The sequence below is a fragment of the Myripristis murdjan genome, chromosome 12, assembly GCF_902150065.1.
Source record: "Myripristis murdjan chromosome 12, fMyrMur1.1, whole genome shotgun sequence".
NCBI classification, from domain to species: Eukaryota; Metazoa; Chordata; class Actinopteri; order Holocentriformes; family Holocentridae; genus Myripristis; species Myripristis murdjan.
Genome location: NC_043991.1, coordinates 28845035 through 28862338, shown reverse-complemented (window position 1 = coordinate 28862338; position 17304 = coordinate 28845035). Strand labels below are relative to the sequence as shown.

Sequence of the window (17304 nt, the reverse complement as noted above, 5' to 3'; positions counted from 1 at the left end):
GCCGGTGTAAGAACTTTATTTCCTTTGGTGTTTGTGAAACAATGTGCATCTTAATGATGACTAAATGACACTACAATACCTAAACGCTTTATCAAACTGGCAACAAAACAACAAAATGGTTAAAAACATGTTAAACACTAAAATATTAAAATACTGGTTACCATTTCATACTCCATAGTGTGAGGAATGGGATAGTTTAAATTAAAGACAAACTCTGAGGCACAAATCACAGAATTCACAGGACAATGGAACCAGTTTGATAGAGATGGATGGCTAGTGAAACAATATGAGGGACAGAAGAGCCAGCCAAGACAGAAATTAATTACAGAAAATAAAATAACAAGATAAACCAAAGGAAACATCAACAGTGAAATCAAGTTCAAACTTTACATTTTGTTATAGCACAAAGAAGACCAAATAGTTGAGTCTTTTAAAAGACTGAAGTCTTTTAAACTGGATGGCACTCACAGTTGTCAAGATGTGCCAGTTCCACACAGGATTTTTGTGAAACCTTAATTTCATCCATGCCCCATTACCAGCATGTTTCAAATCAGAAGATAGACACATTTTCATTTTTTCATTTTCATTACTGTCCCTGAAACAAGACATGAGCTGTTCAGATTCTAGCCACTTGTAAGCATTTTAGTCGATTGTCGCAACACCTCATGGCCAGTCGGCGGCCCCTCCATCACTGTACCAAGTTTTGGAAAAATTCCCGGGGTTGTTATTTCTAAACTGAAAAAGAGCACTCCAGTTTTCCCATTTTATCTGCCTGGGGCAATAATGGACGGCTTGGGTTTCTTATATCTTATATATCAATTTCAATTGCGATATATGTTACATTCTAATTATACACATTTTTACCCTCTTTTGAGTAATTAGTATGAAAAGTTGATCAGGTATTTGATGGCCCATAACTAACCAATTCACATTTTTGATGCAAATCCTTTCCTGACTTTTTTCTTGGATAACCTGCCAACAGACAAACAGATGGCATGGCCTACTAACACAAACCCTGTCCAGTTCCATTAGGCAAAAACAATCCATCATTTGTGAAAACTTAGATGGAATGTGGGGAATAAGTAGAAGTAAACACCACATAAATATGATTCAACAAACACCATTAAGACTAGCTTACCAAATACCAAAGAATATTGTTTAACGGTCATGTGGAAACATTGCTTCAACTGAACATTTGTATGAACACCCTCCTCTCCCGATGTGTGAATGTTTTTATTTCTACAGTATCTGCATGTTTAGGCACTTGGAAAGAATATGATTGCATGTAGTACTATGCAAGTCTGTAATGCTGTTGGAGTTTTTTCAATCTTCTGTGTGCCTTAAATCACACTCCTTCCAAAATGAACGATGTGCTGAACCCTACAGATTTAAAACTGAGTCACACTGGCTGTTGGTCAGCAAGCCACTTACTGATACTGAGAGTCCCACAGTCAACATGATCTCACATTCTCATCTTATCTTCAAAATATTTCCACTCGAAGGTGGGTATTTAATGAGCAAATATGAAGTGGTCATGATGACTCGGTTACTCATTCCAGATCAGTAATCTTACTCAGACGGCTGATGACTATGGACCCAGAGGAATTGGGGCGGACCTTTAATCTCTGGCACCTGATCTAAAGTGAGATACTGACCAAGCTTAGCCTGGCAGGAATCTATGTGAGACTGCTGAGAACGTTATAAAAAATGTGCTGGAAAAACTGTGCTTTCTTGTCCCTGTGCTTCCCCAAAAGCATGCTGTTCTCACACCATTAAAGTTAAAGTGTCCCAAAGACAAAGCAAGGTACAAAGGATGAGGCAGTGTCAAAAATATGCTGTGAAGGACTTTGAGTTTTTCTTTAGCCGGTGAAAGGAGATGACAGTTTTCCCTTAAAACATTACCATGAAACCCTTACTACAAAATTAAACTCATCAAGCAGATTACATGTAAAACTATCAATGCTACATTTCAACTGTGGGGGGAAAAAACAAGTTGAATAACATCATTCACAGTCAAACATCACTTAGTGTGTTGTGGGCTCACTCTTCCAAATAACAGACTACATCTTGCACACACAGTTAGTAAATCACAAAATTACATCCTCAATCACTGGTCCCACACTAATACAACACTGCACATTTTCATAGAACGGCTCAATTCCACAGTTATCGCAAGGGTTACGAGTGTGAACACTAAGTAAAAATATGCAGCTTTGCATCGTAATCATCAATATAAATATATACATGTATGTTTGTCATAGAAAAAAAGCTAATCTGCCTCAACATTTTTCTTTTCACAGCAAATATATATATATATAGTTAAACAATTTGTCGTCCTCCTCCACACATCACAAAGGAGGTTTTATTTCTCCGACACCCATGGTTGTCTTGGCGTCCTGAAGTCAGACACTTGGTAAGGCTATGTACATGTGGCTACGGCCCAGAGGCTAGGACCCACCGATGCTCCTTATGCCCCCAACAGTAGTCTGGAAGCTGACGTCTGCCTTTACGGCAGGCTAGCAATGTCCCGTTTTGGAGGGGGCCCGTCCGGCTTACAGCTGGCACCATTGGCCTTGTCCTCAAAGATCAACACTCTGAGGAGAGAAAGTAACACCATATTACAAAAAGTCAAACACACTGGCGAGTTGTTGTTGTTTTTTTAAGATATCAGTTGCCAAAAATCCTGTATTCGCCCAAATGAATAATGCTACTACTACTACTACTACTACTACTAATAACAATAATTTAAAGATATCTATCTATCTATCTATCTATATATATATATTTCTTTTGTTGACGAATGTGTCCATGCCCCCAAACCCTGTGAGAAAACTGGGGCAGTAAAAAAAAAACAGGCTATGAAGGTGATGGCACTGCATGATGAGAAAAAAATCCTCAAGAATTTGTTTTTATTAGGCAAGTATTGAATCTAAGGTTGCTGACATCTCCATTCAATGTCCAACAATAACTGGCATCTAGGGAGGCTGACAAGAAGCTTAGTGGTCCTCACTGGTTACTGCTGCACAGGGACAAGAGAGAGGGATAAGGGATTTGGACAGATGAAAGGGGGAGTGGCATGAAATAGAAACAAATGCAGATTAGGACAACAGTCAGTTGGGCTGGTGTAAAAGAGTAGCGAAAAACAAAACAAAAGGTGGACGAGAAAAGCTGTTAAAGCAAGATGTGTGAGTAATGAAGGATAGGCAGCTACTGGCAAATGCAGAGCCAGAGCTGCAGACAGGGCATGCAGCAGCTGAGCGCTGAGTGAGAGAGTGAGGGAAGAACACAAAGGGGACTGAGGAAGAATTGTGGTCTAGGCCGTACACAGTGGAGTAAGAGATCTGACAAGAGCTATTCAGAGCAAAGGCCCGTCTTTAATTTCCTTTTTTGGAAAACCTCTGCAAAGCTCCACTAAGCCCATAAGGAGTACTGATCCCATGGACGAAACCAGCGCTCAGCAACTCAAACTCTGGCACATGTCTCCCTGGCAACCACTCCCATTCACTTCCTGTCGGCACAACTCTACTACCTCCTCTATTTCATATCCTTCACACTGGACAGTAACCAGCTACACCTAGGCGATATGAGTCAATCAAGTCAATACATAATTGAACAGGTGTATATGTAATATCTTTGTACAAACAGCTGCGGGTGATCCATTGTTACTGTGTGAAATTCACTTTAGTCATTTTAAATGACTAAATTGAACCAAACCTTTTGAACAGTTTTCCCACATTGCCTAGCAAAGCTTATCATCTCTAAATAAAGTTAAGCTAAATAAATCTAATTATTGATTGACTTAATCTTGTTACTCCTGTAACTCCTGTTGTTTACTCCTGTGTATTTGCAAATGTTGTTTCCTATATCAGGACAAAGGTAAGCACTGACATTATTCTGAGCTACAAAAAAATTGGTCTGTGCAAGTCCTGCTAGCTCATTGGACTAGTATAGAAATTTGTGTTTTTCCAACAAAGGCTATCACCCCACTCAGCATAAATCACTTCATTTGGGGCCTAGATAATAATGGAAAAGTACAGCAGATGGTAAGAATTAGGCCACGTGGTTCCTCATTCAATACTGGAAGACAATCATCATCTAAGGTTGCCATCAGTACAAACGATTTACCCTACAAGGATTAATTAATCCTTATTTAATCCTTCTTGGCTGGATGTGAACAATTCTGGAGGATATAGTTTACCAAGATCTGCGAGGCCCAGCTGTCAGACACAAAGCTCGCTCAAACAAACTGCTGTGACTGCGTGTGTGCCTGCTTTGGACTAATAATTGTGTTTAGTTAGAAGCAGCGCTAAAATGGTATAAAGTGAAACAATCTAAGCTTGGCCTTTCACAGCCTAAGTTCACCTTTGGAGATGCAAATTATTTTCCTCTAATTGCTACTGAATCAATTGTTCTCCTGCCAAACACTTTGAATGCCACTGCTCTAAAGTGGTTCTGTACGCGCCCTCTCCCTGACATCACCCCCCAACACACCTTTTCTCTCATCCAAGAAAAATGACAGAACACAGTTACATTAAAAGCAGTAGTGGGAAAAGATCTTGGAAAAAAGAAAGCGACTGCATCGACTCGACAAATTTTCAAGAGTTGGTGCAGGCATACTAACAATAATGCATCATAATGAAAAGTGACTAATTCTATAATTATCTTTTGAATGGAATAAAAAAAATAGAAAAGGGAACCAGATTTTACATAAAGCTACTTTCATTAAACCTAATAATAAGCAATCATCATTCCATAACAAGGAACAGGGATGTAATTCACAGTTTAGATCTTGAATTTCTATTTTTACTAGAGGATCTTTACAGGTATACAGAGAGGAAAACACGCTGATGAACCTCTTTCCTCAGGAAGCATAGGCTAATGAGAATATTTAATTCCTTGGGGGGAATAGTGACCCTTCATGCTTTCTTCCTAAAAAAAATGGGATGAGTGTATGAGGGAGGGAAGAGACATACTCCAAATAGTGGGCACTGCATTAATGAATACAAAAGATGGGAAAAGGTTTGAAAGGCGAAGGAGAAAAAAATGTGTTTTCTCTGCTGATTAGTGTATTTGAGATTATGAGATTTGTTTTGAAAAGGGTCCAGTCAGCTCAGTCAAGCAGAGCTGACAGGTTACAGCCAAAACACTGAGCACTGGCCAGCTCTCTGGCTTCTGCAGCGCTGACCCACTCAGGGCTGCTTTAAAGGGCTTACACATGCCACACTAGCCCATTTCAAAACAGCAGGCAGCAAAAATGTACCTCTTTCCTGCAAGAGCCATTGAACAAAGGTAATAACATGTATTTTTCTTTTCTTTTTTGATTATGAATATGATGAGTTTTGGTCTTCTCGCCATCCCTACGTGACTGTTAGTGGTTAAATAATCAGCCTACTGTTGATTACCTACTCACAAGATCCCAACGATGGATCTGATAGGCATTACAAATAGGTTTTGTTGCCACAGAGATTAAAGGCTAATGCCGCATGTGGGTAGTGATGACATCAACACTGGTCAACTCAGAACCCCTGCTGAGACATAAACCACCTAGCTGACACAGCACGAGACAGATTCATGTTCTGTGTCTCAAACGTGAACACACATACAGACCCAGCTGAAGACAAGAACAGTTCACTCTTACATGCACATGGTGTGTACACACAAGCATAGTAGCTATGTAGGGCCCAGGACACACCGATGCAACTTCAAAGAACAAGTGCTGACCAAGACAGAAAGGAGATGGTTGTGTGTTGCCTCATGTCTCCTGCTAAAACTTGTCCATGATCACACATTGCACAGACAACAGCTGATGGTCGACATGCAGGCACGATCTGTGTCAGTGTGACAGGAATATCCCATGCCAGGAGGGGAAGGTAGAAAGTGGAAAGATACAGACAAAAGCCCTTCAGTAGCCCTCCATTTTCACACATTCTGAATCTGTTCAAATGGTCTCATTACACAAATTGGTGATATGCCTGATGAGAAGTTGAACTGGCGCTTGTGTTGTCAGCCCACAAGTGTTTGGCTTGTGGAAGAACTTTTGTTAATTATAACCAGCTTTTTCTGGTTAGATAGCTTGCTAGCTAGGTAGCACAACATCAACACAACTGGATTTCTATTTCTCCCCTCTGGTCTGATTTGCTTAGGCTGAACTGTCAATCAGAAAGCTCTCTCTCTATCACGCTCGGCCACAACCATCGATTTAAAATGCTGAATCATCCGGGAAGCCGCTGAGGTGGACTAATCAGGGCAGAAGGTGAGGGACGTAACACAGAAACTTACAGGCGATCAAGATAGCTACACTGAGCGCCGACTGTCAGCTCGGTTTGTAAAAACCTTTGTATATGGGATAAATAGATAAATATATGGTCATATTTTGAAACAGGAAAAAAGGCTTAAAAAGACTGAAACTCAATGTTTGAAAGCAAGAAATCTAATAAAAAAGGTTTTATAAGGTTGAAACTAAGTTTTGAAGGCTTGCGCAGCATTTGGATGGGCTGGAAAAAAAATTCTGATCTTTGCAAACATGATTTTGTCCTTGAGTTTTTGTTCAAACTTTCAAGGCTTTTTTCAGTTTCAAAATATAATAGTATATTTATCCCATACTAGAAGCTAGGAAGTCTGCTCAATACATAGATTGGCAAAATAAAATAAATGATAAGACAAAATAAAATAAAATACAGAGACCCACACTTCAACACACACATACATGGAGGTTTACTTACAGTTTGAGCACAGCTGAACGCTTGCCAAGCATCATCTTGACAAAGTCCCTGTAGTTGATAGTATTGCTGCTGCCACCAGTCACCTCCGAGATCATCTTCTTCACCTCCAAGTGCGTCTTGGGAACTCCCAGTTTCTCCATCATCTGCTTCAGACCCATTATATCTGAGACAAAAAAAAAATCCATGGTCAGACTCAAGATTGTGAATAACTTCCAAAGGAGCATTCCTCCCTCTTAGCAAATGTGAAAAGAAAACAATATTTATCAGAATAAAAGCCTCCATAGCTGGCAGTGTTAATTTTGCCAGAGATTCATTGTAAGACCCTTTAGTTTTATTGTAGTCTTAGTCAATGAATTATTTATTTATTTATTTTTTCATTTTAGTCAAATTTTTTGATTACACCATCACTTTTATTTTTAAGGATCAAAATGCTTTTGTTATAGTCACATCATTGACATAGTAAAACAAAAATATTTTGTCATGATTTTTGTTGACAAAATAAATACTGAACCAGTTTTATTTCTCTCTTCTTGTTCCAGGACATGCTGCATCTGTTGTCTGGTTAGCTCACTCTTCGCTTCACATCTGCCCTAAGCATCACAGAGTACATGCTGTACACTGGTGTACAACATGGTCTCACCTTACATATGGGACACAAAAGTGACACTTGAGCCTGACCTTCCCCTCACACTAGTCAGACAATGTACCAACAGTTTTAATTACTGTTCTCTCATATTGCTGTCACAAACAGACATGGGTCAACTGACAGATTGTTTTGACTGTGCTGTTGTTGTGCAGCTGCTGTTTCAGTGCCGGTTGTTACTCACCTATCTCTCCTTGGTCATTCAGGTCAAACTCCGCATATTTATCTGAAAAAGAAAACACACACAACACATTGTAAGCATACTGAACAGTGGCTATTTGTTCTGAACTCATGAACTTATTCTGAACCTTTTCATCAGCACCAATCTCCCAGCTGGCACCTCAAGTGTCAGCGAACTGTTGCCAGATAGCGTATGATTATCTCACTCTCTTAACACATTCAGACAGCTGACCTGGCAAAAGGAAATGCACAAACAGCTGATAATGACAGGTGTGTGTGTGGGCATATGTGTGTGTGTCAGAGGAAAGCAAGCAACAGCTGAGTGGGGTTCACAAGAGGGACAGAATAAAAGGTGGGAGCCAATGAGGGGGATAGTAGGAGTGTCAAAGTTCAAGCAGAACAATCAAGAAGAAGGGAAACTCATACTCATGTTGGAAGCTGTGATGTTCACTTTTGCTGTCCCGCTGTCACCCATTCAACCCTTTTCAAAATAGGTTTGAACTCATTAAGCCTGGCATTATGCAGACAAAACAGTAATCCTGGACAAACCAAATCTGCAATTATTCATTATATTAAAAAAAATAATAATAAAAAAAAACATTCAAACGGATGTAAGCAGCTCAGATGTTTTGATGCCTAATCTTGCACAGGAGAAGCACGCAATTTCCTGAAAACAAATGATTCCATTACTTTTAATTTAGATTTATTTAACTATCATCTGATTCCTTTGACCCTCAAAATATTGTGGAAAGCTAACTGACACTGCTCCATTTAGGCTGCATGTATTCCTACGTGTGAGTCAAGTTATTTAGCCTTTGCCCCACTGGCAGATGGGGCCAAGGGATGGTAGTGTCCGTCTGTTTGTATGTCTGTCCAATCAACACTTCACAGAAACATGAATATGGCTGCATTGCAAAACTAAAGAATGTCTCAAACTGAACTGTGTGATGTAAGTCTAGTTCAAAAACTGGTGCCTGTAAAAGCATGCAATTATAACAGAAGGGATCTGGGTGTTACACTGACGACAATAGCAAAGCCATCTGTGCTGGAACACCATTTAAGCTGTTTTTTTTTTTTAGCCAGACAAAAACAAAACCCTGGATGGTGTAGTATATCCTGCGTTTATGTAATGTGGGGACATTTGATGGAGTACCTTCCTCACCCTTATTTTAGTTTGTTTTATTCTGGGATTCAAAGTTATCCTTACAGAGAAGCTAGACCAGAAGGAGTGTGTCTCAATGCCTTTGTTATGCATTTATCATCATTCAGAGAAGAGCACCCCTAAGTTTTGGGCAGCAGGCCTAAACTCAAAGTCAGAAGACATGATGCAAAAATTACTATAGATTATGTTACTGTTCATGGTGGTAAGTGAGCAAAATTATACATTTTGGATTTATTATCATTAAGATGGAAGAGGTTCTGAGACATCAATCCCAGTACTTATCTTGGATTAGGTTGCCAATATCGCCGAGTTTCAAGATAAAACTGTGCATCACCTTCATAGCAGTGAAAGAGGATCAGACTTATGTCCTGATGGACTAATTTAAATTAAAAAAAAAACACATGGGACCAAGGATTGACCTTTGGGGAACACCACAGGTGAGGGGGGAGCAAAGTTGAAGAAGCATCTCTAACTACCATGGAGAATGTCCTATCAGAAAGATAAAAATATAACCACTCCAGGGTAGAGTCCCTGACACCAACCCATTTTTTTCAGGTGACAGATGAGAATTGGATTGTCAGCTCCACTGAAGGCAGAGTACAGATCTAGCAGAAACACAATATAATATTCACAAGCATCAGCTGCAAAAAATCATTTAAAACTTTGATTAGTGCTGTTTTGGTGGTGTGGAAAGCTCTGACGCCTGGCTGAGCTTAAACGGATACTCTGGATTTACTGACACAAGTTGGAATGATTTGCTACTAGTGACACTGATGCATGAAAATCCACTAAATAATGCCAGTGTACTGCATATTTTCCATCTTGGAACATTTTCTGCAAGCAGTGCTGATATGAAGAGTGATAGATAAACAGACCCAAGTATGTAGCAATACCACAGTTTTCAGTTAGCAAAACAGTTTCCATGATATAGCACGGCATTTGGCTAATGGGAATGAAGCCGCTGAATACATGATTGATGTTGCATGTTGTTGTGTATTGTTGCATTTTTAGTTTTTTTTTTTTTTTTGTGTGTGTGTGTGGCCATTTGCTGACCCTATTGCCTGCTGCCCATTTCCTTCCTGCTTGCTCAACTCTTTATCATTATCTGGAGATAACATTCATGCATCAAAATCACTAGCACTGAGTAAGTCACACTACCTTGTGCCATTAAATCCACACTATTGTTTTAAGTGATATTTTGGGACAGTGGGAATGTAGCAGATTATCCAGCACTTTTACTTATTTCTGCATTACTGCATTAATTTTCAGCAGTTGTCTGCCATTCTGTTTCACTTAGAGGTACATTCTCAACATGCTTCTCCCCAAATTTCACCCCTCTCCTCTCTGTAAAAGATCACTCTAGTTGGTCAGATTACGCTTGCTGTTTCTCTCTCACAATGGAGCCTCTGTGTGTGTATTTGGGGGGAGAAAAAGAAGGGCTTTAGCTATGGAACTGTGTCACTGTGTGAACGCATGGGGGGGTGGGAGGGGACAATGGTAACCCTGTTCGTAAACTCTGAGGAGTGGGCCTCCACACACACACACACACACACACACACACACACACACACACACACACACACACACACACACACACACACACACACACACACACACACACACACACACACACACACAAACAGCAGTTCTTAAGTGGCCCACTTCCCGTGGTGCTGCCTGTTGATCATCTACAGTCTCTGAAAATGGCTCAACACTCAAGTCTTCAAACTTTCTTTCTGACCCACATTCCTTTGCTAACGGATGCTCCAAAATGACAGTGCCATCATCTTAAGAGCTCGTAAGCAATTTTTCCTCCAACCCTATTTTTTCTACTTCTCTCTCACATTCAAATGAGCTCAGGGACAGAGAGAAATGAAAACATACTTTCTAGTGCTTCTCAGTTTTCACTCAACACAGTCAAGAATTGACTGGGCTCAGGAACACTAAAATGTACTTCGAGGCATTAACTGATAATTAGATATTGTTTGGGATGAAAGATAATAATTACAGGTATTATACTATGTGATGCTGCTAATGTGACACTAACATTAGCTTTAGCGGACATTAGCAAACGCTAACAACAGGCTTTTTTAACAACACGCATTTTGATGCTCCGGTCATGGTCGCGCAACCGCCCGGTAACTTTCCAGGAACCTTCCTCCTACTCGGCCCTCAGTGGAGACACGGCAGGTGAGAGGGCCGAGCGAGAGGACGTTCCTGTAGTTACTCCTGTCCCCCAAATACTACCAGGAACATTCTGCTGGAAACGGGCCTTTTGTCTTCCAGGGTAAAGATCAAAAGCACATGAATATCATTCATTCATTGTTTTGTAGTGCCTTGGTTTTAGTTTGACTACATAATCAGACTGATATGACAGCTGTTCCACCTACATCTCCATCACTGCTCTCCATGCACAGTGCATTGCATTTTTTGAGGAGGGAGGGACCAAAACTGTTGTACACACTACACACTTCAACTCTGACACATATTGGAAGGGTCAAAATTGAACATCACGCATTAAGCCATCTGATGGTAAGTTTGTCTACCCCATCATTCACTTTGGCAGATGTCATTTTTAAGTGCTTTTCTGTTTTGAAAAACAAGCTCATCACTAAAAAGCAGGGAGTAGCTTTTGTCTTTGCATATAGACTCAATGTGGAGTTTGATATCAGACCCTTTGTTTGAATGATTCCTTCTTTTTGTTATTTGTTGAAGTCTTCTTTGATGTCAATGTTTACTTAATTATTTGTGTATACATGATTAGGCCTGGGTTATTCCATGTCACTTCAACAAATGGCCCATGCACTTGGGTCTCAAAAAATTCACCAGTTGTTCCTTATTTATCCAATAGGCACACTGTATAATTTTAGTTTTCTCTGATGGATACTTTTTGAGATATGGCCAATTTAGTGAGGGGGGTATGTGTCAATTTTTCATGCGTCCTTATTTTTCCCCCATTTTCAGGTGTCAATATCTCAGGAACTACACCACATAGGAAACTGCAATTTGGTACGATAATACACCTTCACTCTCAGAATATACAAAAAACATCTGTCATACAGAAAAAAAAATAACACGTGTTTCGTGGTCGACCATGCTTGGGCCTTCAGAAAACAACTCTGTATATGTCCCAGCTTCTTGATTTTTTCAGAGCTGGTCTTTGGTAGCACAAGTCTTGACAGCATCCTCCACCTGCTCCTCTCGGCCTAACACATGAGCCCTCAGTATGGATTAGCCTCCAATTTTGAGGTGCTTGATTCATTTTTCTTCTTATGACATCTAATGGAACTAAATATATATCATCACAGAGATCTATTTATTGAAAAAAATGCTGATGTATGACTTAGCATTTTTCGGTCCTCAGGAGTATTATTGTGATTTGGCTGGCAGCTGCAAAGCACCGAATTTCAATACCAACTTCTAGGTCACTGGGACAACATGGAGATAGAAGCTAAGGAAAAGAAGAGACTATACTCTCAGGACCTCACGACCACGTCCCCTTTCTGCTTATATACTACTGCTCCATTTCCCCCAGCAAGTAAGGATTCTAAGTAGGACACCGGAACTATGTTAGCCATTTTAAGACTTATGTCTCTTATTAAAATAAACAGTTTTCTTATGTTACTCGGTTACTCAAAAACTTGTATGCACAGAAAATATGTCAAAGAAAAGAGATGCTACATATAGATGAGCATGCACTCAATATCCTGTAGTATCAGAGGAATGGAAAAGATTTCTTTGGTAAGTCATGCAATTATATTCCCTTAATCAGCTTCTGGTAGCAGTGTTTTTCTATTCCCTGAAGCCACAAGTTCTCCCAAAGCTCTGTATTACAACAACAAGCAGAGGAACGCCCCAGCACATTCCTCTAAGGCCACTAAGGATTTGGCCTTGCAAACCACATAGAAATCACAGCCTGACTTTCTCTCCCACACAAACAAAGGGAGAAAAACAAAACATCTAATACTTTCATGTGTGTGGAGTTTGCCAAACTGATAAACAAATGTTCAATGCTGGACAAAAGTCCTGCAGAAAAGAACACACCCACACATAGACACAGCTGCATTTGGTTGGGGATTGGCTGTAGCTAGCTGCATACCTGCACTAACTAGACACATTCCTGTGTATTTCTCTGATATGAGGGAGGAAACAAACACATCTGAGGGGAGACGTGGACTTCCTTACTTTTGAAACCTTCCAATTTTTCAGGCAGGTCCTCTTCATCCCTGTATTTCTGGTCCTCCATGTACTCCTGGGAAGAGAGAGGAGTGGAGAGTGAACAAAGCTGAAAATATGAGAAAAAAAAAAATGGTTTTACAGGCCTAACTTATGAAACCCCTTTAGGTCATAGATTTGCCTGTGGTCAGGGTGAATTAAAAAGACCATCTGAGTCTCCTCATTCTTAACAATAAAAGAACTTGTTGAGACATTCCAGTATTGTTGTGTGCTTATCTAACACTATCAAATAGGAGAGAAGTCCTTAGTCCTACACACGAATGACCAATCAGTACCACTGTTTGTGTCCAGATTATTAGTTATCAGGATCATCTTTGTGCCAAATTAGAGAGAAGTTACCAATCTGTAAGATACCTGAGTAACTGGACTAAATACACAACAATAGCATGAAAATAACAAATGTAAGAGTAACTTAAAAAAACTTAAAAAAGACAATAAATTCAGTGTCTCAAGGAGTGTCAAAAACTCCAATTTCAGCATGGCGGCCATTTCTCACAGCTCTGTTCATAAAGTGGGACACCTCACCAGGGCGGAGAGAAGACAACGGAAAAACGCCTGAAGAGATGTACTTTAATGAAATTATAATAGAGCAATCTGCCATGTGGGAGTCGAAGCTTCAATCTCCAAGGAAAAGATGAAGAGAGAGAGTGAGTGCCATTAAATGACTGTGCTGTAGGTTCAAATGAAGATGTATATGAATTAAGTGAGGATGTTCTTGGTATTGGCCTGTATGTGTCTGCAAAGCTTACAACTGCATGATGAGTGCCCTACTGGCTGCTAATCAAGGACACCTGACTCAGCATAGCTGAGTCACTGTAACGCTGCCTCCACACAAAGGAATGTCTTTTATCAAACACATAGCCTCTCTCCCTCTTTCTCAGCACTAAAGTATGTTTGAACAAGTGCTTCACTATTATTACTATGCATGAAATCTGTGCCTGTCTATCTGCAAAGGTGTCATCATATTGAGGTCAAATAGAGTGCATACTTGATCAAATTCTTGATTCAAATTTCTTCTCTGTTCTATCTTCACACTAATTTCAAATTATAAAAGGCAAGTGTCCAAGGTCCAAAATGGTGGATGATTTTGCCGAGATTAATGAATGTAACCTAGCAATAATACCACCAGGTGCGGACGATCCATTCTACAGGATTCGCCAATACAAGTGTGCAGTCATGTTAATGTAAATGCATTGACCAACACAATATGTCAATACAATATCAATAATTAACAAACCAAGGCAGTATTTTGCATGTCTAGGTTGAAAAACCCTTTGAAATACCTGGCATCTAAAAGTTTACATGCATTCATCTCTAGCTCCTAGTAATTACTTCAGACAGGCATTGTTGTTCAAAATATTAGCAAACGACCTCTCTTAACTAACCAACCCCGATGAAGAGAGCAAGCCTGTCCAAATATTGCCTCATTTCCATATTAGATTCAACCCTGAGTGCCACTACCTGGTGATGTCACTGAATAGAAACACATTTAGTGACATCACACCTGACATTACCTCAGGCTGCTGGGCAAGAGAGGCCTTTTCTCTTTACATGTGGAGCACGCCTGAGGGTGTTACAGCCTGTGTAACTGCATGAATGTAATCTCAGCACACGTTAGTAAGTGAGCGCTTGAGACTGTGCGTCACTAGTGCGCCCATGCTCCCGGCTGCCCTCTCTCCTCCTCTCCTCTCTACTCCTGGAGCCATTCATGTGTGTCAGGGTCGACAGCTTAGGACGGGCGGAGGAAAGAGGAGATGGAGAAGACACAGAAATCCAGTCTGTCAGTGGGAAAGACGTGGAGGTATAGCTAACGAAATGAGGCGGGCCTATCCTAGCCCGGATAGACAAAGAGCTCATTCAGCCCGCCTCCCAGTCTCAGACACCTGTTTCCCATCGAGACACACGGGGATAACGGGAGAACCAGCGGTGGGCTCACTGTAAACACTGTAGTATCAGGGGCATGTCCAGTGAAAATGCAGTGTTAAAACACACACATGCACTTATGAATTTAACAGACAGTGAGCAACCCACTGATGTGGTCAGGAACGCTCTCTCCCTCCACACAGACATGTGACAGCATGCGGGCCATTCAACAAGTTATCCAAAAATCAATTTCACATCATTTTGCATATCACACGCAAACGTGATATGTTGTGTTGCAGTTACACTGGGAAAATATCGCTAATTACAATTTAGCATGTAAGGTAGGCACGGCCACCTTGAATCATCACACGTCGCCTCACTCTCAAAAAAAGGACCAATGCCAAGTGTATCGCTATGTGTGTTCAGTATCTTCGAAAGATGCTAGTCTCTATCAAAAGACAAAACAGGCATACCTTGTTAATTTCTTCCAATCTTTCCCTTTGCTGGGCCTTTAATAGTCCAAAGGCTTTCCCTCCTGCAGAAAGAAAACCGTGTTATTTAAATAATATCATCAGTGTGGTCAAGGTTAGCTGGAGAGCTAGCCGGCCTACTGATGCTCCATTGTGAACACTCAACGGTCGGTTAGCTAAAACGCGTTTATCAGCACCGGAGCTGGGAGGCTGCCGTTAGTTAGCTTGCCACACAGATAGTATAAGGTGTGTAGAAAATGCGCCGACCTGCACAGAAGAGTGTAATTACCTTGCATATTCTGATTTGAAGGCATTGTGAAATTTGCCTCTGATACAGAGAGCCACAAAGTGAGAAATCTCCGGAATGCCTGGTCTCAGTGGCCGGTGGTCAGGGCAGTTGGTCCTCTTCTTCTGACGGGGGGCGGGGCTCAGTGGATGATTGGCAGCGCGGCGCTGGTATGAAGTCGCCCACAATCAACAATAGCGTTTCCGGTCACAACTTTCAAAAAAAAAAAAAAAAAAAAATCTTCCCTCAGCCCACCCACCACTCTAATCTTTATACCAGGATGTCTCGTCTCCATGTAACTGAGATGGGCAACATTCAGAATGTGTCTTTGAAATCCAAACTGAAAGTGGACCTCTTTTCTTCCCCAAAAAAGAGATTGTTTAATAGGGGCGGCAAGCTCAGGAGGTAGAGTGGCGGTCTGGATATCAGAGGGTTCTTGGTTTGATTCCTGGCTCGTCCAGAGAGTGTTGAAGTGTACCTGTGCGACACCCTGAATCTCTAACCACTCCTGATGAGCAGCTTGGCACCGTGCATGGTAGCCTCTGCCATCAGTGTGTGAATGTGAGACAAACAATGTAAAGTGAGTAGAAAGGCAGTGCATGACACCTCCTGTGGCAATATTTACCTATATGGATTGCAGTAATCTCCTCACATCTCTTCTGTCCTGTTCTGGAGAATCCTTATCTCCTTATCTTATCTCCTGGTCTCTACTGGCTGCTGGCTGCTTCACTATAACAGGGCTGTGGATTAAAGACATGGTGCATTTACACTTTTTTGTGTTTTGGTTTCAGATCTCTGACCACCTTCAGTGGTAGTCCAAGTGATGATCAGATATTCAGCATGTCTTGAAGACATTTCAAACTGAAGTTATTACTTATGTTATAAACATGTTTCAACCAGCCCCACTGAATAACTGCATGTAATACATTATTAAACACTATCTCAGTGTTTGGCTGAGAAAAGGCAAACAGAAAATGGTCCTTTAGACAGTGACACATATTGTCCCACCTACTATAAGTCATGTTCAACCTCATAATCTTCCTCTCAGGTTTTATAGTCTGGAAATGCAAGAACCACTGGTTTCTTACACAGTATAGCGCTGTCAAATACAGACTCACCAGTTTTCTCTAGGATTCTGCACAAGAACTGCAGACTTATCCGGCTGAACTCAGCCAGTTTAGGGCCAAATGTTCATGTGGTTTGTATCACTGTTAGTTAACATGGCATTGCATTTTTTTTTTTTTTAGCACTAAGAGTTCACTAAGAGTGAAGTCAGTCACCTGCTCTTACTAGGTGATACAATTTGAGCTTTTATTTTGAATGTAAGGCTGCCAAAGATCCGGTATTATTCGGGTTCTTTCTGAGAAGCTTAACGCAGCTCAGGCTGTCACTATCCTCTCCAGTAAACAATGGGATGCTCCCAGCTCTCGCTACCATCAAGCGGTGTGTGAAAAAACTGCACATCAAGCCTCCAACTCAGTGTGTCGGCAGAGAGGAGCAAGAGGCCAAGAAATAATTTCCTGAGCATTAGCCTATAAAATTATTTATCTATATCTCCCTACCTCAGATAGCCCATCTTTACACCAGTATTACCTATCCTACAGCCTGATCACGTATAAAATCACTCAATAGTATATAAAGTGATTTCTAACGTTAAATGCATGCAATAGCATTATAACAAGGAATGTTGCTGTACTTCATCCCACCCCATGACATTTAGCTTTTATTTGGAATACATGCCA

The 17304-nt window shown here is 40.7% G+C and overlaps 1 protein-coding gene across 1 annotated transcript; it reads right to left on the bottom strand.

Annotated features, from left to right (window-relative positions):
* aif1l (allograft inflammatory factor 1-like) lies at nucleotides 1-15707 on the bottom strand. Its single transcript, XM_030065215.1, has 6 exons — nucleotides 15566-15707; nucleotides 15280-15341; nucleotides 12893-12959; nucleotides 7550-7591; nucleotides 6723-6885; nucleotides 1-2594 (listed from the first exon to the last, which is right to left on the bottom strand). The coding sequence occupies exons 1-6, from the start codon at nucleotides 15588-15590 to the stop codon at nucleotides 2507-2509; spliced, it is 447 nt and encodes a 148-aa protein (XP_029921075.1). The 5' UTR covers nucleotides 15591-15707; the 3' UTR covers nucleotides 1-2506.
* Between the last annotated feature and the right edge of the window lie 1597 nt (nucleotides 15708-17304).

Coding starts and splice junctions, on each gene's coding strand:
- aif1l (XM_030065215.1), bottom strand. CDS start 15,590: ATGCCTTCAAATCAGAATATGCAAG. Junction 15,342..15,565: donor TTCAAATCAGAATATGCAAG/GTAATTACACTC, acceptor TTCTTTCTGCAG/GAGGGAAAGCCTTTGGACTA. Junction 2,595..6,722: donor CGTTCAGCTGTGCTCAAACT/GTAAGTAAACCT, acceptor TTCTCTCCTCAG/AGTGTTGATCTTTGAGGACA.